This window comes from Trematomus bernacchii, unplaced genomic scaffold (genome assembly GCF_902827165.1).
Source record: "Trematomus bernacchii unplaced genomic scaffold, fTreBer1.1, whole genome shotgun sequence".
Taxonomy (NCBI): domain Eukaryota; kingdom Metazoa; phylum Chordata; class Actinopteri; order Perciformes; family Nototheniidae; genus Trematomus; species Trematomus bernacchii.
The window spans coordinates 117501-138583 of record NW_022987781.1 but is presented as its reverse complement, the minus strand read 5'-3'; the positions used below and the strand labels follow the sequence as shown (position 1 = coordinate 138583).

General features: G+C 42.8%; 2 protein-coding genes across 2 annotated transcripts in view; both read right to left on the bottom strand.

Moving 5' to 3' along the window:
- Positions 1-9899, bottom strand: part of LOC117497369 (protein MB21D2-like) — a 17504-nt gene extending 7605 nt beyond the window's left edge. Inside the window, 9 exon segments of the mRNA XM_034149329.1 lie at positions 2156-2205; positions 2208-2230; positions 2232-2284; positions 2286-2402; positions 4277-4345; positions 4347-4520; positions 8759-8899; positions 8902-8948; positions 9622-9899. Of these exon segments, the coding sequence (XP_034005220.1) occupies positions 2156-2205; positions 2208-2230; positions 2232-2284; positions 2286-2402; positions 4277-4345; positions 4347-4520; positions 8759-8899; positions 8902-8948; positions 9622-9886 (939 nt within the window). The 5' untranslated portion in view covers positions 9887-9899.
- Positions 9900-15651: 5752 nt separating this feature from the next.
- Positions 15652-21083, bottom strand: part of exoc3l2b (exocyst complex component 3-like 2b) — a 66878-nt gene continuing 61446 nt past the window's right edge. Inside the window, exons 14-16 of the mRNA XM_034149323.1 lie at positions 19818-19973; positions 17857-17978; positions 15652-16028 (exon numbers count right to left, since the gene is read on the bottom strand). Coding sequence (XP_034005214.1) covers positions 15737-16028; positions 17857-17978; positions 19818-19973 — 570 coding nt within the window. The 3' untranslated portion in view covers positions 15652-15736. The remainder of the gene's footprint in view (positions 16029-17856; positions 17979-19817; positions 19974-21083) is intronic.

The window sequence follows — 21083 nt, the reverse complement described above, 5'->3', positions numbered from 1 at the left end:
TATTATAATCAATGTCAGGGTTCCATCTGCACCGTGGTAACAGAGGCGCTGCGGCCTCAAACCAAGGTGCAGATCCTAAAATGTTAAAGTGATGCCAGAAACAATATTTCCTCAAAAACGGCAAATAATCTGATATTTTAATTAAAAACATTTAATTTCTTTTTTTAGATTTAGATTTACGATGGAAGTGACGTCATGCTGTATTGTCCTAGAGAAAAACCCTGAATGTAATGTTGTCTAATCCACAATGCATAAATGCTTTATATTTCAAATTGCTCAAAATACTAAATGTAAACGGTTTGGAAACAGACATGAAAGAGTTTCAGGTCTTTTAATATACGTATAGTTAATCAGTATTAGTGTCCCTGCTGAAAACTGACCTTCAGTCTGTAACCTGCACACATATTATCGCAGTACATCTGTCACTTTAAAATAAGTATAACTTTTGTTAAAAAGAGGAATGACATCACTTCCTGTCCTCTGTAAAACTCAATAGAGAGGCGAAGTCACGCCCATCACTTCCGCCCCATGGGGACCTTATTTCGGAAAAATAATGTATTGAAGTCAATGGGGAGAGAAACTTATCTTTGATCCCCGTTTGAATTGTGCCATGAATACACACATGATGTTTGTCAATCTTAAAAAATAATTTCCATGTCAAAAAAGTCAGTTTGTCATAAAACTGTTGATATAAGAAAAATACGCAACTAGAAAGACTACAAATCCGAGAGTCGCCGTAAGTGATGTCACAATTGTTTTCCTCCCTAAGAGATAGCTAAGATCAGCGCATATAGATATAATCTATCATATGGCGCTGGCTAAGATAAGATAACTTTAACAAGATGCCTGTGTGCTTAGTACCAGGTTGTTATTATACCAGCAATGGGTCTTGCTCGTTCTTTTTGCTTCCCGTCGATGAAACGACCAGGAGTGGGCTGATCAAGTTAGCTACCTAGCTAGTAGCTAGCACGTTAGTTAGCATTACAGCCTTGTCATTTTTATTAGCCTTAACATGAAGTAACATGAAGTAACCCAACATGTTAAACAGTAAGAGTAGTAGTCATATTGTCGTGAACCCTTTGAAGAGTACTGTCACCGGTGTGATCATTCTATAATACACCATTTAAGCCCGGGGGAGAAATGCTAATGCTAACGCTAGCGATCTTCTCTATTCATGCTATCTGCACAAATGGTTGACATTAAACATTAAAACGACCAGGCAGTTCAGAGAGAATCAAAGGAAGGCAGGCAGGCAGCTTTGCATGACATTCTTCAGGACGTGTTTCATTTGTGGTGATAGTGAGGGAAGTCAATCGGTTTGTTGACAAGACAGTAGTGACGGCCATCTTGGTGACGTGTGTGTGACCAGAGATCAGATGTAGTTCATTGAGCGTTCACACAAACAAATGTGTTACTTCACAGTTTTACCACACATCTTTTTTTTTTGACTTGCAAAATTATCTTTTAAGATTGAAAACATCATATGTGTAATTCATGGCACAATTCAAACGGGATCGAAAGATAATCTTTCTCTCTCATTGACTTCAATACATAATTTTTTCCGAAATAAGGTCCCATGGAGGTCCACCGGAAGAGGAGGGACTTCACCTCTCTATTACAACCTGTCAGTGTTTGACACATGTTCAATCTTTTGCAGATCTATAATGTCATAAATATAACAAAATATCAAATATGTAGGGTTCCTGAGCGCCGGAGAACACGCCTCTCATAAATAACGTTTACAGACAAACCACAAACAGACGCAGAATACTCTCACAGGAAATGTGACTCAATTATTCATCAGAGCCGCTGCAGCAGCCAGATCACACACACACAACACACACCACACACCCACACCACACACACACACACACACACACACCACACACACACAACAACACACACACACACACACACACACACACACACACGTTTGTTTAGCATGTGGTCATGTGATAAGCGGGATAATGTCCCTAACCCTTGCTGCACATTATCCCTACTCAGTACTTTAGTCTAGCCTCTGATAGGTCAGTTACTCCTGATTAACACACAGGTACACAACAGGTACACACACAGGTACACACAACACCACCATTTTTAAACGTGAAAGTACTCCTGATTAATGGACAGGTATTAACACACACTTCACACCCACCTCGCTGCGGGCGAACGACAGCCTCCACTCGTTCTCCTTGCGGCCCCCGGAGAGCAGGCGGGCACCAGGTAGAACGCTGATCACCTCCTCCTCCGTGATCTTTCCGTCCCAGAAGTGGTTCTCCATCAGCCCAGCTCTGAGCCACCGCCGGCCAGCCTTTGAAGGAGACCACGGGCACGATGTCGTTACAGCATGCGGCGGCTGCCACGCCGAGCACCACGGAGATCACCGTGCCGTTCCTCTCCACCTGGACACAATCATCTTTATTAAGATCCCCGTGAGCACGAGCACTGGCTGTTCCTCCTCTGGCCGCCGAACGCAGCGGCAAACATCAGAAATATATCAAACTCAAAATAACTCAAAACAAAAGAGCCGGTTAGCGAGTGTTACGCATGGGCTTTGTTTCTCTCTATGTGTGTGTGGTGTCTAAGTGTGTGTTGTGTGTGTGTTTCTCTGTGTGTGTCTAAGTGTGTGTGTTGTGTGTGTGTTCTCTGTATATGTGTGTGTCTAAGTGTGTGTGTGTGTGTGTGTGTGTGTGTTTCTCTGTATGTGTGTGTGTGTCTAAGTGTGTGTGTTTCTCTGTGTGTGTGTGTGTTTCTCTCTGTGTGTGTGTCTAAGTGTGTGTGTGTGTGTTTCTCTGTGTGTGTGTGTGTGTCTAAGTAGTGTGTGTGTGTGTGTTTCTCTGTATGTGTGTGTGGTTGTGTGTGTGTGTTTTGGTCTGTTGTGTTGTTCTCTCTGTGTGTGTGTCTAAGTGTGTGTGTGTGTTTATTGTGTGTGTGTGTGTCTAAGTGTGTGTGTGTGTGTGTTTCTCTGTATGCGTGTGTGTGTTGTGTGTGTGTTTCTCTGTGTGTGTGTGTCTAAGTGTGTGTGTGTGTTTCTCTGTGTGTGTGTGTTGTGTGTGTGTTTCTGTGTGTGTGTGTGTGTCTAAGTGTGTGTGTTGTGTGTGTGTTTCTCTGTGTGTGTGTGTGTCTAAGTGTGTGTGTGTGTTTCTCTGTGTGTGTGTGTGTCTAAGTGTGTGTGTGTGTTTCTCTGTGTGTGTGTGTCTAAGTGGTGTGTGTGTTTTTTGTGTGTGTGTGTCTAAGTGTGTGTGTGTGTTCTCTGTGTGTGTGTGTGTGTAAGTGTGGTGTGTGTTTCTCTGTGTGTGTGGTGTGTCTAAGTGGGTGTGTGTGTTGTGTGTGTGTGGTTTTCTGTCTGTGTGTGTGTCTAAGTGTGTGTGTTTCTCTGTGTGTGTGTGTGTTTCTCTGTGTGTGTTGTCTAAGTGTGTGTGTGTGTTTCTCTGTGTCTGTGTGTGTGTCTAAGTGTGTGTGTGTGTGTGTGTGTGTGTTTCTCTGTATGTGTGTGTGTGTCTAAGTGTGTGTGTTTCTCTGTGTGTGTGTGTCTAAGTGTGTGTGTGTGTGTTTCTGTGTGTGTGTGTGTGTGTGTGTGTGTGTTTTCTGTATGTGTGTGTGGTGTGTGTGTGTTTCTTGTGTGTGTGTGTGTTTCTCTCTGTGTGTGGTGCTAAGTGTGTGTGTGGTGTGTTTCTGTGTGTGTGTGTGTGTGTTGTCTAAGTGTGTGTTGTGTGTGTGTTTCTCTGTATGTGTGTGTGTTTGTGTGTGTGTGTTTCTCTGTGTGTGTGTGTTTCTCTCTGTGTGTGTGTGTCTAAGTGTGTGTGTGTGTGTGTTTCTCTGTATGCGTGTGTGTGGTGTGTGTGTTTCTCTGTGTGTGTGTGTCTAAGTGTGTGTGTGTGTTTCTCTGTGTGTGTGTGTGTGTGTGTTTCTGTGGTTGTGTGTGGGTGTCTAAGTGGTGTGTGTCTAAGTGTGTGGTGTGTGTGTCTAAGTGTGGTGTTGTGTGTGTGTTTTCTCTGTGTGTGTGTGTGTCTAAGTGGTGTGTGTTTGTTTCTCTGTGTGTGTGTGTGTGTCTAAGTGTGTGTGTTTCTCTGTGTGTGTGTGTGTCTAAGTGTGTGTGTGTTTCTCTGTGTGTGTGTGTGTCTAAGTGTGTGTGTGTGTTTCTCTGTTGGTGTGTGTCTAAGTGAGTGGTGGTGTGTGTGTTTCTCTGAATGTGTGTGTACAGTAACAGACAGAGAATCAGCACCTTCTGATACTCTCTCTGTGCGTATGCCAATAAGCCCTTGATTTGAATCACCTTCTCCACGCGGGGCATCCCCCTCTGAGGCTTCTTCTGCACCTCCAGCAGCACCAGGGACACGCGGGCGCGGGTGGAACCAATCAGAGACCAGCGTGGGGGAGAAGAAGTAGTTGGTGGCTCCGCTGATGTTGTGCTCCATCAGGGTGCAGCAGTCCTTCCACTTAGCGATGGTGCCCTCATCGAAGAGCCGGAGGCTGAGCCAGGAGTGGCCGAGAGCCGAGTGACGCATGTCCAGAGTCACCTGGTCCAATCAGAGAGAAGAGAGAGAAGAGAGGGATCAATAACCAGAGAGCAGAGTGACGCAGAGTCACCTGGTCCAATCAGAGAGAAGAGAGGGATCAATAACCAGAGAGAGAGAGAGGGATCAATAACCAGAGAGCAGAGTGACGCAGAGTCACCTGGTCCAATCAGAGAGAAGAGAGGGAAGAGAGGGATCAATAACCAGAGAGAAGAGTGACGCATGTCCAGAGTCACCTGGTCCAATCAGAGAAGAGAGAGAAGAGAGGGATCAATAACCAGAGAGAGAAGAGTGACGCATGTCCAGAGTCACCTGGTCCAATCAGAGAGAAGAGAGAGAAGAGAGGGATCAATAACCAGAGAGAGAAGAGTGACGCATGTCCAGAGTCACCTGGTCCAATCAGGAGAAGAGAGAGAAGAGAGGGATCAATAACCAGAGAGAGAAGAGTGACGCATATCCAGAGTCACCTGGTCCAATCAGAGAGAAGAGAGAGAAGAGAGGGATCAATAACCAAGAGAGAGAAGAGTGACGCAGAGTCACCTGGTCCAATCAGAGAGAAGAGAGAGAAGAGAGGGATCAATAACCAGAGAGGGAAGAGTGACGCAGAGTCACCTGGTCCAATCAGAGAGCAGAGTGACGCAGAGTCATCTGGTCACATGACACAACATGTTAGCAAAAGAGACATTATTACAGCAGCAGAAAGATAGAATTACATCTTATAAAATATATAAAAGACTTAGTATGCACAGGTTATTAATAATGAGAGAACACAATAAGTACAACAACGTCATTTATAATGTAACTCAACAGAGGTGGGAAGTGTTGGAGTACAAATACTTTGTTACTGTACTTAAGTACATGTTTCTGGTATCAGTACTTTACTCCACTACTTATTATTCTGATGACTTTTTACTTTCTACTTCTTACATGTTGAACCCAAATACCTGTACTTTCTACTTCTTACATGTTGAACACAAATACCTGTACTTTCTACTTCTTACATGTTGAACACAAATACCTGTATTCTACTTCTTACATGTTGAACCAAATATCTGTACTTTCTACTTCTTACATGTTGAACACAAATACCTGTACTTTCTACTTCCACATGTTGAACACAAATACCTGTACTTTCTACTTCTTACATGTTGAACACAAATACCTGTACTTTCTACTTCTTACATGTTGAACCCAAATACCTGTACTTTCTACTTCTTACATGTTGACCCCAAATACCTGTACTTTCTACTTCTTACATGTTGAACACAAATACCTGTACTTTCTACTTCTTACATGTTGAACACAAATACCTGTACTTTCTACTTCTTACATGTTGAACCCAAAACCTGTACTTTCTACTTCTTACATGTTGAACTCAAATACCTGTACTTTCTATTCTTACATGTTGAACTCAAATACCTGTACTTTCTACTTCTCACATGTTGAACACAAATACCTGTACTTTCTACTCTCACATGTTGAACCCAAATACCTGTACTTTCTACTTCTTACATGTTGAACCAAATACCTGTACTTTCTACTTCTTACATGTTGAACTCAAATACCTGTACTTTCTACTTCTTACATGTTGAACCCAAATACCTGTACTTTCTACTCTTACATGTTGAACCCAAATACCTGTACTTTCTACTTCTCACATGTTGAACACAAATACCTGTACTTTCTACTTCTTACATGTTGAACTCAAATACCTGTACTTTCTACTTCTTACATGTTGAACTCAAATACCTGTACTTTCTACTTCTTACATGTTGAACACAAATACCTGTACTTTCTACTTCTTACATGTTGAACACAAATACCTGTACTTTCTACTTCTTACATGTTGAACCCAAATACCTGTACTTTCTACTTCTTACATGTTGAACCCAATACCTGTACTTTCTACTTCTTACATGTTGAACCCAAATACCTGTACTTTCTACTTCTTACATGTTGAACCCAAATACCTGTACTTTCTACTTCACGTTGAACACAAATACCTGTACTTTCTACTTCTTACATGTTGAACACAAATACCTGTACTTTCTACTTCTTACATGTTGAACACAAATACCTGTACTTTCTACTTCTTACATGTTGAACACAAATACCTGTACTTTCTACTTCTTACATGTTGAACCCAAATACCTGTACTTTCTACTTCTTACATGTGAACCCAAATACCTGTACTTTCTACTTCTTACATGTTGAACCCAAATACCTGTACTTTCTACTTCTTACATGTTGAACCCAAATACCTGTACTTTCTACTTCTTACATGTTGAACCCAAATACCTGTACTTTCTACTTCTTACATGTTGAACACAAATACCTGTACTTTCTACTTCTTACATGTTGAAACAAATACCTGTACTTTCTACTTCTTACATGTTGAACCCAAATACCTGTACTTTCTACTTCTTACATGTTGAACCCAAATACCTGTACTTTCTACTTCTTACATGTTGAACCCAAATACCTGTACTTTCTACTTCTTACATGTTGAACCCAAATACCTGTACTTTCTACTTCTACATGTTGAACACAAATACCTGTACTTTCTACTTCTTACATGTTGAACACAAATACCTGTACTTTCTACTTCTACATGTTGAACACAAATACCTGTACTTTCTACTTCTTACATGTTGAACCCAAATACCTGTACTTTCTACTTCTTACATGTTGAACACAAATACCTGTACTTTCTACTTCTTACATGTTGAACACAAATACCTGTACTTTCTACTTCTTACATGTTGAACCCAAATACCTGTACTTTCTACTTCTTACATGTTGAACACAAATACCTGTACTTTCTACTTCTTACATGTTGAACACAAATACCTGTACTTTCTACTTCTTACATGTTGAACACAAATACCTGTACTTTCTACTTCTCACATGTTGAACACAAATACCTGTACTTTCTACTTCTTACATGTTGAACTCAAATACCTGTACTTTCTACTTCTTACATGTTGAACAAAATACCTGTACTTTCTACTTCTTACATGTTGAACCCAAATACCTGTACTTTCTACTTCTACATGTTGAACACAAATACCTGTACTTTCTACTTCTTACATGTTGAACCCAAATACCTGTACTTTCTACTTCTTACATGTTGAACACAATACCTGTACTTTCTACTTCTTACATGTTGAACCCAAATACCTGTACTTTCTACTTCTTACATGTTGAACACAAATACCTGTACTTTCTACTTCTTACATGTTGAACCCAAATACCTGTACTTTCTACTTCTTACATGTTGAACACAAATACCTGTACTTTCTACTTCTTACATGTTGAACCCAAATACCTGTACTTTCTACTTCTTACATGTTGAACACAAATACCTGTACTTTCTACTTCTTACATGTTGAACACAAATACCTGTACTTTCTACTTCTCACATGTTGAACCCAAATACCTGTACTTTCTACTTCTTACATGTTGAACTCAAATACCTGTACTTTCTACTTCTTACATGTTGAACAAATACCTGTACTTTCTACTTCTACATGTTGAACCAAATACCTGTACTTTCTACTTCTTACATGTTGAACACAAATACCTGTACTTTCTACTTCTACATGTTGAACCAAATACCTGTACTTTCTACTTCTTACATTGTGAACCCAAATACCTGTACTTTACTCATACTTCTATAGCATGTTGAACTCAAATACCTGTACTTTCTACTTCTCACATGTTGAACACAAATACCTGCTACTTTCTACTTCTCACATGTTGAACACAAATACCTGTACTTTCTACTTCTTACATGTTTGAACCCAAGTACCTGTACTTTCTACTTCTTACATGTTGAACCCAAATACCTGTACTTTTCTACTTCTCACATTTCCCAAACACGGCTGGTTCCTTTAGTTTGAATGTGTGTCTGGTGGCGTGATCATTATTATTTAGAGTCATTGCGTGCCTATTGATGTTGAACACGATCCGTGTATCCATCATTTCCTGGTCTTCTCTAAAGAAGAGGGACCAATGAAAACGTTGTCATGTTGCCGTTGTTCAGCATGGAAACATTCATTAGCTAACAATGACATTATTGTTCTATTAATATAAGGGAGGGTCAGGTACTCTTTAAAACAGCTGCTAGTTATGGGTACTTTTTTACTGAAGTACATTTCAAAGCCCTCTTTACTTTCACTTGAGTAAAGAAGTTTAGTCAGTACTTCTACTTTCACCAGAGTATTTTAAAGCAGAACCACCGGCTGGTTCCGGTCGTGCAGCTTGAGCGCGGGCACCAGCAGAGTGAAGTCCATGTCGTAGTCCGTCCCCATGGAACACACACTCAGGTCCTCCAGGTCCATGTCCACCACGCCCTCTCTGACCCCGCCCGACAGCAGCAGGTTACTCGTTGGCCACCGGGAGTCTTCTGGTCCAACTTCTGCACCATGCCTGGGGGGAGAGCCAGGGGTTGGACAACACAGGGAGGTCAATGGAAAACATGGGGGTCATGGGTGGGTTCTCTCTACCTGTGGTGTGTTATATGTGTGTGTGTTCTCCTTCAGCCAGCATGCTGAAGATGAAGTCCTTGGCAGGTGGATCTCTATATGTGTGTGTGTGTGTGTGTGTGTGTGTGTGTGTGTGTGTGTGTGTGTGTGTGTGTGTGTGTGTGTGTGTGTGTGTGTGTGTGTGTGTGTGTGTGTGTGTGTGTGTGTGTGTGTGTGTGTGTGTGTGTGTTCTCCTTCAGCCAGCATGCTGAAGATGAAGTCCTTGGCAGGTGGATCTCTATATATGTGTGTGTGTGTGTGTGTGTGTGTGTGTGTGTGTGTGTGTGTGTGTGTGTGTGTGTGTGTGCTATGTGTGTTATAGGTGTGTGTGTTATGTGTGTTATAGGTGTGTGTGTTATAGGTGTGTGTGTGTGGTGTGTGGGTGTGTGTGGTGTGTGTGTGTGTGTGTTGTGTTCTAGTGTGGTTATAGGTGTGTGTGTTATAGGTGTGTGTGTGTTTGTGTGTGTGTGTGTGGTGTGTGTGTGTGTGTGTGTGTGTGTGTGTGTTATATGTGTGTTATAGGTGTGTGTGTGTGTTATAAGTGTAGGTGTGTGCGTGTGCGTGTGTGTGTGTGTTACCCAGCATGCTGAAGATGAAGTCCTTGGCGGTGTGGATCTCCAGAGCCCTTTGATCGTCGGTCTCGCGCTGCTCCTGCTTGCTGAACTCAGAGATCAAACGGTTCAGGTCCTCCATGCGGCTCGCGGACCTGAAGTCCAGCTCTGCAGTTCCCGCGGAGGGGGGCGCCCTCCCCCCGGAGGTAGGGCTGTTGGAGAGGCTGTTGGAGAGGCTGTTCCCGGAGCTGCTGCTGCCGGAGGCCCGACTGGAGAGAACCGGAGCCGCCATGTTTCTCCTCCTCTCTGACCACACCAACAAACAACCGGAAACAGCTGCTGGGGGCGGGGCCTCCAAGGAGCCGCCTTCAAAATAAAAGCATCAGCTACAGACCGTTTAATATGATTGAAATAGAATTGGAATAAGGTACAGGGTCCAGGGGCGGTTCTAGGGGGGCCAACAGAGGCCAGTGCCGCCGTAACACTGACCAGGGACCCCCCCTGTGCCCCCCCCCTTCAAAAACAAGGTTATAATATTAAGATGAATTGGAACTAAGTCAAATCTACAGATATACAGCGGAGATTAAACTGTTCATTACCTTATAAAAGCAAATACTGTTTATGTTTTTTAATTAAATTGTCACTTAAAGTAACTAAAACAAATACCCTAAAGCAGGGGGGTCCAAACTGTTTTCACCGAGGGCCACAGAAAGATATACGAAGGTCTGGGCCGCTCACTAGAGGATGATCAGTTAAGTAGGCAAAATCAATCAAATGAAGGTCAATGATTCTTGATACTTTAATATGCACAGCTCCCAGCTCTCCAGAGGGTTTACTTGATCTCGTTAGCAGCTCATTCCTTAAAACAGATTGACGATAAGAAGAGGAAATATTAAGGGTTTATTTCAAGCTTGTTATGTAATTAAGTTATTGGGCTTATTTTGTATTAACTAAGAATTGTTTGACATTTGTTCCAACTTTCACTGACTGAATGTGTTTGAAAAGTGGACCTACTAACACATGAATGCTACTGAGTAATATATGTTTACAGATGTATTTAAGAAGTGCAATATAAGACAAGCTCAAGTTTCATTTGTGGGCCGTATTACATTATACTTTCTGAATTAGCTGAGGGCCGATTCAAAATGGGCCGCGGGCCGCATTTGACCCCCGGCCCGTAGTTTGGACACCCCTGATGTAAATGAAAAAAACGACTGAAACAAAGAACTGTAATTTAAATGTACAAATACCAATCACTGTATTTTATGTTTATTTTACACAATTACTTTATACTGTCTTTGTCTTTTGGCCCCAGCCTGGTCGCCCCAGTAAAATAGGTCTGGAACCGCCCCTGACAGCTCACTGGGGGTCCCTGGGGGTCCCTAGGGCTCCCGGGCCTTGTTGATGAGGCCGGTAGCGGAGATATTTTTAACGTTACAGTCTGTGCACTTTAGTGTGTGTGTGTGTGTGTGTGTGTGTGTGTGTGTGTGTGTGTGTGTGTGTGTGTGTGTGTGTGTGTGTGTGTGTGTGTGTTGTGTGTGTGGTGTGTGGTGTGTGTGTGTGTGTGTGTGTGTGTGTGTGTGTGTGTGTGTGTGTTACTGGAAATAATAAACGCACAAATAAAATATTCATGATCTGTTTTTATTGTTATTTAAAGTGATTTCTGTACAGAAAATATTAATTTCATAAATCCACATTTATAACATACATTATAAGAATAATTAGAAATAAAACAGAGTGAAGCGTTCACTGCCATCTGGTGGCCAGGGAGGGTAACTACACCCTTTATTTTGAAAGCTTTTACCGGAAGTGTTAGTTTGCTATTGAGTTTGGTTTTACACTCGGTGCAGTCTCTGTGTGTGTGTGTGTGTGTGTGTGTGTGTGTGTGTGTGTGTGTGTGTGTGTGTGTGTGTGTGTGTGTGTGTGTGTGTGTCTTTAATAAAAAATAACATGGGAACACATTTCCTCATTATTATTTGAATATGCATCAACACACAAACAAAGATAACAGCTGAGATGATTAATGATCAATAAAAACAAAACAAAAACAGATGAAGGGTCTGCAGGAAACCAAATGTCATTTATCTGTAGTTTATGAGCTTAGAACACACACACCAGTACATGTGGACCCTAACCCTAACCCAGTACACGTGGACCCTAACCCTAACCCAGTACACGTGGACCCTAACCCTAACCCAGTACATGTGGACCCTAACCCTAACCCAGTACACGTGGACCCTAACCCTAACCCAGTACACGTGGACCCTAACCCCTAACCCAGTACATGTGGACCCTAACCCTAACCCAGTACACGTGGACCCTAACCCTAACCCAGTACACGTGGACCCTAACCCTAACCCAGTACATGTGGACCCTAACCCTAACCCAGTACACGTGGACCCTAACCCTAACCCAGTACATGTGGACCCTAACCCTAACCCAGTACTTGTGGACCCTAACCCTAACCCAGTACACGTGGACCCTAACCCTAACCCAGTACACGTGGACCCTAACCTACCCAGTACATGGGACCTAACCCATAACCCAGTACATGTGACCCTAACCCTAACCCAGTACATGTGGACCCTAACCCTAACCCAGTACATGTGGACCCTAACCCTAACCCAGTACAGGTGGACCCCTAACCATACACCCTAACCCAGTACACGTGGACCCTAACCATACACCCTAACCCAGTACATGTGGACCCTAACCCTAACCCAGTACATGTGGACCCTAACCCTAACCCAGTACATGTGGACCCTAACCATACACCCCTAACCCAGTACATGTGGACCCTAACCCTAACCCAGTACACGTGGACCCTAACCCTAACCCAGTACACGGTGGACCCTAACCCTAACCCAGTACACGTGGACCCCTAACCCTAACCCAGTACACGTGGACCCTAACCCTAACCCAGTACACGTGGACCCTAACCCTAACCCAGTACACGTGGACCCTAACCCTAACCCAGTACATGTGGACCCTAGCCCTAACCCAGTACATGTTGACCCTAAACCCAGTACACGTGGACCCTAACCATACACCCTAAACCCAGTACATGTGGACCCTAACCCTAACCCAGTACACGTGGACCCTAACCCTAACCCAGTACACGTGGACCCTAACCATACACCCTAACCCAGTACATGTGGACCCTAACCCTAACCCAGTACACGTGGACCCTAACCCTAACCCAGTACACGTGGACCCTAACCCTAACCCAGTACACGTGGACCCTAACCCTAACCCAGTACAGGTGGACCCTAACCCTAACCCAGTACACGTGGACCCTAACCCTAACCAGTACACGTGGACCCTAACCCTAACCCAGTACAGGTGGACCCTAACCCTAACCCAGTACACGTGGACCCTAACCCTAACCCAGTACACGTGGACCCTAACCCTAACCCAGTACACGTGGACCCTAACCCTAACCCAGTACACGTGGACCCTAACCCCTTAGAATAACATGTCATCTGAATTAAATGCATCCCCCCCCCCCCTCTCCGTAATCAGGGCGTTAAATACTGAAAGTACCTTTGATTCAAACATCATGTGCAACAATAAAACTATAAACGCTCCAGTTTCTGCGTCTGAATTTAATAAAAGAGCTTAAACGAGATTATCTGAAGGGTCACAGATTAAACGCAGCGAGAGGTCGCCTGATACTGTTTTCCCACAATGCATTTCAGTCCTCACAGGTGTCCCTTTAGTCAGGAAAGGATCTAAGGGAATGATTAAACAATAAAAGTGCATGTTTCTTTAAACCTATCACATCTTTCTCTGAGCTATATTTGTACTTTTTCCCAATAAAAAAGTGAGCTGTCGGTTTATTTTTATCAGCGATGTGAAGAAATGTGCATCGCCCCGCGTTCAAATACACAAACATGTGCTCCAGATTTGCCAGGATTAGTCTCTGAAAGCGAGAAACATGAATCAGAAACTCATTCAAAGTTGATTAAAGATATTAGACAGAGTTCCCTGGGCTGCGTTTATTAGCATTAGATAGCTTAGCAGACAATAGTTCAAACATGTCTGGGCAGATCAGGACAGTTCTGTAGTGTGTGTGGGTTATTGAGGAAGCTGAGTCCATTTCAAGATAAGACATCTCAGGTTTAACCAGAACTGTCCATGTGTGTTCTCTGGACTGAGTTTGATGAATGTTGGACATTAAGACGTCTATTTAAACTTTAGACTTTAAAACAGATGCAGAAACTCTTTGGGGTTTTCCTGGACGGCGGATATCTGCATCGTTTCTGAATCTGCAGCGTATTTCTACTAAAGAAGTGTTTTGCTCGCGTCGGCCTCCGTACTGATGAGCTGTTCACACAGTCTCTTTTCAAAGTCACATTAAAGATGCAAATCAGAAACAGAAGACAACGTGAGCTCTTCTCCATTCTGAAAACAGCTCACAGCGACCCGGACATGTTGAGACCCCAAAGTGTTCTGATAGAAATGTAGAGTAGGGTCTCCAGCTCATAGAAACTGCCGGGACATTTAGACATTAGCATACGTTGATGTTGGTGTGGACTCATTTTGATTCATTGTGGGTCGATTTAAACGTCGTTGTGGACTCAAAACTGTCAAATTGAGTCCCTCCTCTGATTGGTTGATCAGAGCTATTCTAACATTGTCGCAATAACTTTTTCTGACTTTCTATTTGACTCAAAACTGCCATTTTGATCCTAAAAAACCCTGGTTCTCCTCCTGGTTCTGGTCCTCAGAGCACCTCCTCCTGGTTCTCCCTGCTGTTCCCCCTGGTCCTCCTCCTGGCCCTCGGCCTCAGAGCAGAGAGGCAGAAGGAGGCGCTCAGAGCGACCCGGCTCAGACCCAGGTTCAGGCAGGGCCCCTCGGAGGTCCTCAATAAGCTCCAAAAAACACTTCAAAACTGTCCAAATCGACCAAGCCATTTAGAAGCTATTGTCTTTAAATGCTAATTAACTTAAGTTACTACTAACTGTGTACATGTCCCAACATACGAACATTTCCCAAATTGGGATCAATAAAGTACTTCTTATCTTATCTTATCTTAGTATCCAGCAGTTTCTATGTGCTGGCGCTGGCTCTAATCTAAATCCTTGTCTTTTCTCCCTGAGTTTCAGAGGGCGTCGTCGGGGTTTAGACTAAATCTTTGTCTTCTAATTTTGGGTCGATTTAAACGTTTTCGGGGGACTCAAAACTGCCATAAATGATCCTAAAAATGTCATTGATTCAACATAAAAACTATTACTACAACATAAAAAAACACTTCAAAACTGTCAAAAATGGGCCAAGTCGTTTAGACGCTATTGTCTTCATATGTTTGTGCTCTCTGGACTGATTGGATGACTTTTGGGCAGATTTTAAAGTTTTCGGGATTCGGAACTGCCATTTATGATCCTATAAAGATTAGAAATGTATTCAACGTTCTCAATTTCAGAGTCCGTCCTCTGTGTCCTCCTGGTCTTTCCTCCTGGTCTCTCCTCCTGGTCTTTCCTCCTGGTCTCTCCTCCTGGTCTTTCCTCCTGGTCTTTCCTCCTGGTCTTTCCTCCTGGTCTTTCCTCCTGGTCTTTCCTCCTGGTCTTCTCTCAGAGTCCGTCCTCTGTGTCCTCCTGGTCTTCCCTCCTGGTCTTTCCTCCTGGTCTTTCCTCCTGGTCTTTCCTCCTGGTCTTTCCTCCTGGTCTTTCCTCCTGGTCTTTCCTCCTGGTCTTTCCTCCTGGTCTTCTCTCAGAGTCCGTCCTCTGTGTCCTCCTGGTCTTTCCTCCTGGTCTTTCCTCCTGGTCTTTCCTCCTGGTCTTTCCTCCTGGTCTTCTCTCAGAGTCCGTCCTCTGTGTCCTCCTGGTCTCTCCTCCTGGTCTTTCCTCCTGGTCTTTCCTCCTGGTCTTTCCTCCTGGTCTTCTCTCAGAGTCCGTCCTCTGTGTCCTCCTGGTCTTTCCTCCTGGTCTTTCCTCCTGGTCTTCCCTCCTGGTCTTTCCTCCTGGTCTTTCCTCCTGGTCTTTCCTCCTGGTCTTCCCTCCTGGTCTTTCCTCCTGGTCTTTCCTCCTGGTCTTTCCTCCTGGTCTTTCCTCCTGGTCTTCCCTCCTGGTCTTTCCTCCTGGTCTTTCCTCCTGGTCTTTCCTCCTGGTCTTTCCTCCTGGTCTTTCCTCCTGGTCTCTTCTCAGAGTCCGTCCTCTGTGGTCTCCTGGCTGGTCTTCCTGCCTCTCCTCTGCCTCGGCCTCAGAGCAGTGAAGCAGGTCGAGGCGCTGAGGGCGACCCGGCTCAGACCCAGGTTCAGGCAGGGCACCTCGGAGGTGACCGGCACCTCGTGGAACAGCAGGCGCTCGCGTGTCGGCATCGAACCGCCCGCCGCCTCGCTGCTCTCCAGGTCCTTCACGATGTTCAGGATCTCCTGACGCTCCGACTGACGCGTCAGGCCCCGGATGTTCAAGATGGCCGACACGTGCTTCTTCCTGGAGCAGAGACGAAACAGAAAGAAACAAAACATCATTTACTAAACATATTAATATTCTCTTACAGCATTCTGTAGTTTAAAAAGAAAGCACACATTAAAGTACACTGATACACCTGTACAAGTAGAAAAGTATTAGCATCAAAATATAGTTAAAGTACCAAAAGTAAAAGTAGAAGTACTCAGGTCTTCTCCTTGAGTAAAAGTAGAAGTACTCAGATCTTGTACTTGAGTAAAAGTAGAAGTACTCAGATCTTGTACTTGAGTAAAAGTAGAAGTACTCAGATCTTGTACTTGAGTAAAAGTAGAAGTACTCAGATCTTGTACTTGAGTAAAAGTAGAAGTACTCAGATCTTGTACTTGAGTAAAAGTAGAAGTACTCAGGTCTTGTACTTGAGTAAAAGTAGAAGTACTCAGATCTTGTACTTGAGTAGAAAGTAGAAGTACTCAGATCTTGTACTTGAGTAAAAGTAGAAGTACTCAGGTCTTGTACTTGAGTAAAAGTAGAAGTACTCAGATCTTGTGCTTGAGTAAAAGTAGAAGTACTCAGATCTTGTGCTTGAGTAAAAGTAGAAGTACTCAGATCTTGTACTTGAGTAAAAGTAGAAGTACTCAGATCTTGTACTTGAGTAGAAGTAGAAGTACTCAGATCTTGTACTTGAGTAAAAGTAGAAGTACTCAGGTCTTGTACTTGAGTAAAAGTAGAAGTACTCTGATCTTGTACTTGAGTAAAAGTAGAAGTACTCAGATCTTGTACTTGAGTAAAAGTAGAAGTACTCAGATCTTGTACTTGAGTAAAAGTAGAAGTACTCAGATCTTGTGCTTGAGTAAAAGTAGAAGTACTCAGATATTGTACTTGAGTAAAAGTAGAAGTACTCAGATATTGTACTTGAGTAAAAGTAGAAGTACCAGAGTGTAGGAATACTCTGTTACAGTAAAAGCATTCAAAATGTTCTTCAAGTGAAAGTATAAAAGTATTCTCATCAAAATATAGTGAAAGTAGAGACAGTAAAAGTAGTCATTGTGCAGATTGGTCCATTTCAGAATAATATATATGATATGTTTTATAATGATTGATCATGAAAGTGTTCTCAAAGCTGGTAAAGGTGCAGCTAGTTTGAATGACTTTGTATACTGCAGGGTAGCTTGTGGATTTACTCCAGGTGGAACTAACGTCTGATTTAACACTTGATTATATTTCACATCATTCATCCACATCTGTGAAGTAACTAAAGGTATTAAATACATGTAGTGGAGTAGAAGTACACCATGTACCTCTGAACTGTAGAGGAGTAGAAGTACACAGTAGCAGAACATGAAAATACTCAAGTTAAGTACAAGTACCTCTAAATTGTACTTAAGTACAGTACTTGAGTATTTATACCGTATTGAGCCGAATATAAGACTGTTCTTTTTCCTAGTCGTCTTATATTCGGGGTCTAGACTTTTCGATGTAATTACACAATCACTACAACAGATGGCGCCAAACGAGTGTTCCCCCAGCGAGAGAGAAGGAGAGACAGAGACCAACTCCAACACAGTGGATCAAAAGTAGACGAGTTAATAAACAAGAGGAGAAGTTACGATGCCAATTTTAAGATAATGGTGATCAACGAAGTCATCAAACAACTGAGCAGCAAAGAAATATGGAGTTACTGAGATTAACGTTAGATGATGGTGTTACTGAGTGTTAGAAGATGTCGAGCCCAAAAAGGCCGCCGTATAAATGTAACCAGTCAGAGAAAAGGGGCCGCTTCTCGAGATGGGTCTTATATTCAGGGTCAATACGGTACTTAGTTTCTTTCCACCTCTGTGTATTTCCTTCGTACCTGACGTCTGGAAACTCCCGCACCAGGACCCCGACCTCCATCTGGATCGAGGGCACGTCCTCCAGCTGGATGATCTCTGAGAGGTGAGCGATGGCTCCGTCCAACCAGCAGGACGGAGACTCCTGAGAGGAGACAAGTCATATCATCAATGCTCTGAAACGTGACCCTTCAACAACAGAAGTCTGCGCTGGACTCTGGATGTTTATTATTTTAAAGAGTCCTCTCCTGCTGATGTTCAGGTGTATATCAGTATGTAGTGTCTCTACTTTAAAGAGTCCTCTCCCGCTGATGTTCAGGTGTATATCAGTATGTAGTGTCTCTACTTTAAAGAGTCCTCTCCTGCTGATGTTCAGGTGTATATCAGTATGTAGTGTCTCTACTTTAAAGAGTCCTCTCCTGCTGATGTTCAGGTGTATATCAGTATGTAGCGTCTCTACTTTAAAGAGTCCTCTCCTGCTGATGTTCAGGTGTATATCAGTATGTAGTGTCTCTACTTTAAAGAGTCCTCTCCTGCTGATGTTCAGGTGTATATCAGTATGTAGCGTCTCTACTTTAAAGAGTCCTCTCCTGCTGATGTTCAGGTGTATATCAGTATGTAGTGTCTCTACTTTAAAGAGTCCTCTCCTGCTGATGTTCAGGTGTATATCAGTATGTAGTGTCTCTACTTTAAAGAGTCCTCTCCTGCTGATGTTCAGGTGTATATCAGTATGTAGTGTCTCTACTTTAAAGAGTCCTCTCCTGCTGATGTTCAGGTGTATATCAGTATGTAGTGTCTCTACTTTAAAGAGTCCTCTCCTGCTGATGTTCAGGTGTATATCAGTATGTAGTGTCTCTACTTTAAAGAGTCCTCTCCTGCTGATGTTCAGGTGTATATCAGTATGTAGTGTCTCTACTTTAAAGAGTCCTCTCCTGCTGATGTTCAGGTGTATATCAGTATGTAGTGTCTCTACTTTAAAGAGTCCTCTCCTGCTGATGTTCAGGTGTATATCAGTATGTAGTGTCTCTACTTTAAAGAGTCCTCTCCAGCTGATGTTCAGGTGTATATCAGTATGTAGTGTCTCTACTTTAAAGAGTCCTCTCCTGCTGATGTTCAGGTGTATATCAGTATGTAGTGTCTCTACTTTAAAGAGTCCTCTCCTGCTGATGTCCAGGTGTATATCAGTATGTAGTGTCTCTACTTTAAAGAGTCCTCTCCTGCTGATGTTCAGGTGTATATCAGTATGTAGTGTCTCTACTTTAAAGAGTCCTCTCCTGCTGATGTTCAGGTGTATATCAGTATGTAGTGTCTCTACTTTAAAGAGTCCTCTCCTGCTGATGTCCAGGTGTATATCAGTATGTAGTGTCTCTACTTTAAAGAGTCCTCTCCTGCTGATGTCCAGGTGTATATCAGTATGTAGTGTCTCTACTTTAAAGAGTCCTCTCCTGCTGATGTTCAGGTGTATATCAGTATGTAGTGTCTCTACTTTAAAGAGTCCTCTCCTGCTGATGTCCAGGTGTATATCAGTATGTAGTGTCTCTACTTTAAAGAGTCCTCTCCTGCTGATGTTCAGGTGTATATCAGTATGTAGTGTCTCTACTTTAAAGAGTCCTCTACTGCTGATGTTCAGGTGTATATCAGTATGTAGTGTCTCTACTTTAAAGAGTCCTCTCCTGCTGATGTCCAGGTGTATATCAGTATGTAGTGTCTCTACTTTAAAGAGTCCTCTCCTGCTGATGTTCAGGTGTATATCAGTATGTAGTGTCTCTACTTTAAAGAGTCCTCTCCTGCTGATGTCCAGGTGTATATCAGTATGTAGTGTCTCTACTTTAAAGAGTCCTCTACTGCTGATGTTCAGGTGTATATCAGTATGTAGTGTCTCTACTTTAAAGAGTCCTCTACTGCTGATGTTCAGGTGTATATCAGTATGTAGTGTCTCTACTTTAAAGAGTCCTCTCCTATCTCTATATATATTGGCACTGACCAGGTCTTTGAAGAGGACTTTGATCTGTTTGCCTTCGTCTCGCAGGCGGCCTGCCATCCTCTTCCTCATCTTCATGGAGGTGCAGATGATTCTTCCTCTCATGACGGAGCGCAGATACTCCATAACCACGCGCCGGTGCACCTCGGCCACCAGCAGCTGAGGAGGAGGTCCTTTCATACTTAGTACCATTTGTTACAATACGATACGATTTGTTACGATACAATACAATATGATAAGATGAGATTCCATACCCAACCATACCATAAGACTTGATACAATTCAAAAGAGGATGATGCAATACAGTTTGCTCCCGTACGATTTGATACGATACGATTCGTTACGATACAACACGATAAGATTAGATTCCATGCCCGAAAACATTCGATACGATGCAATTAGGATTCGATATCACACCATATGATTTGATGAGATACAATTCTAAACACATCATACGATTCCCTATCACACCATACGATTCCCTATCACACCATACGATTCCCTATCACACCATACGATTCCCTATCACACCATGCGATTCCCTATCACACCATACGATTCCCTATCACACCATACGATTCCCTATCACAAATACGATTCCCTCACACCATGCGATTCCCTATCACACCATACGATTCCCTATCACAACATACGATTCCCTATCACAACATACGATTCCCTATCACAACATACGATTCCCTATCACACCATGCGATTCCCTATCACACCATACGATTCCCTATCACACCATACGATTCCCTATCACAACATACGATTCCCTATCACACCATGCGATTCCCTATCACACCATACGATTCCCTATCACAACATACGATTCCCTATCACAACATACGATTCCCTATCACAACATACGATTCCCTATCACACCATGCGATTCCCTATCACACCATACGATTCCCTATCACACCATACGATTCCCTATCACAACATACGATTCCCTATCACAACATACGATTCCCTATCACAACATACGATTCCCTATCACACCATACGATTCCCTATCACACCATACGATTCCCTATCACACCATACGATTCCATATCACACCATTGCGATTCGTTACCATACCATCAGATTTGTAAACAATACGATACAATCCGATAAGATACCGTTAGGATTCGATAGAATACCATACCATAAGATTTGATACGGTACGATTCAATGCAATACGTTTTGTTGAAGTAAAATGTATTGCATGTAAAAACTGACATGCAAATTAATCTGATTTAAAAGTTTAAATAACATAAA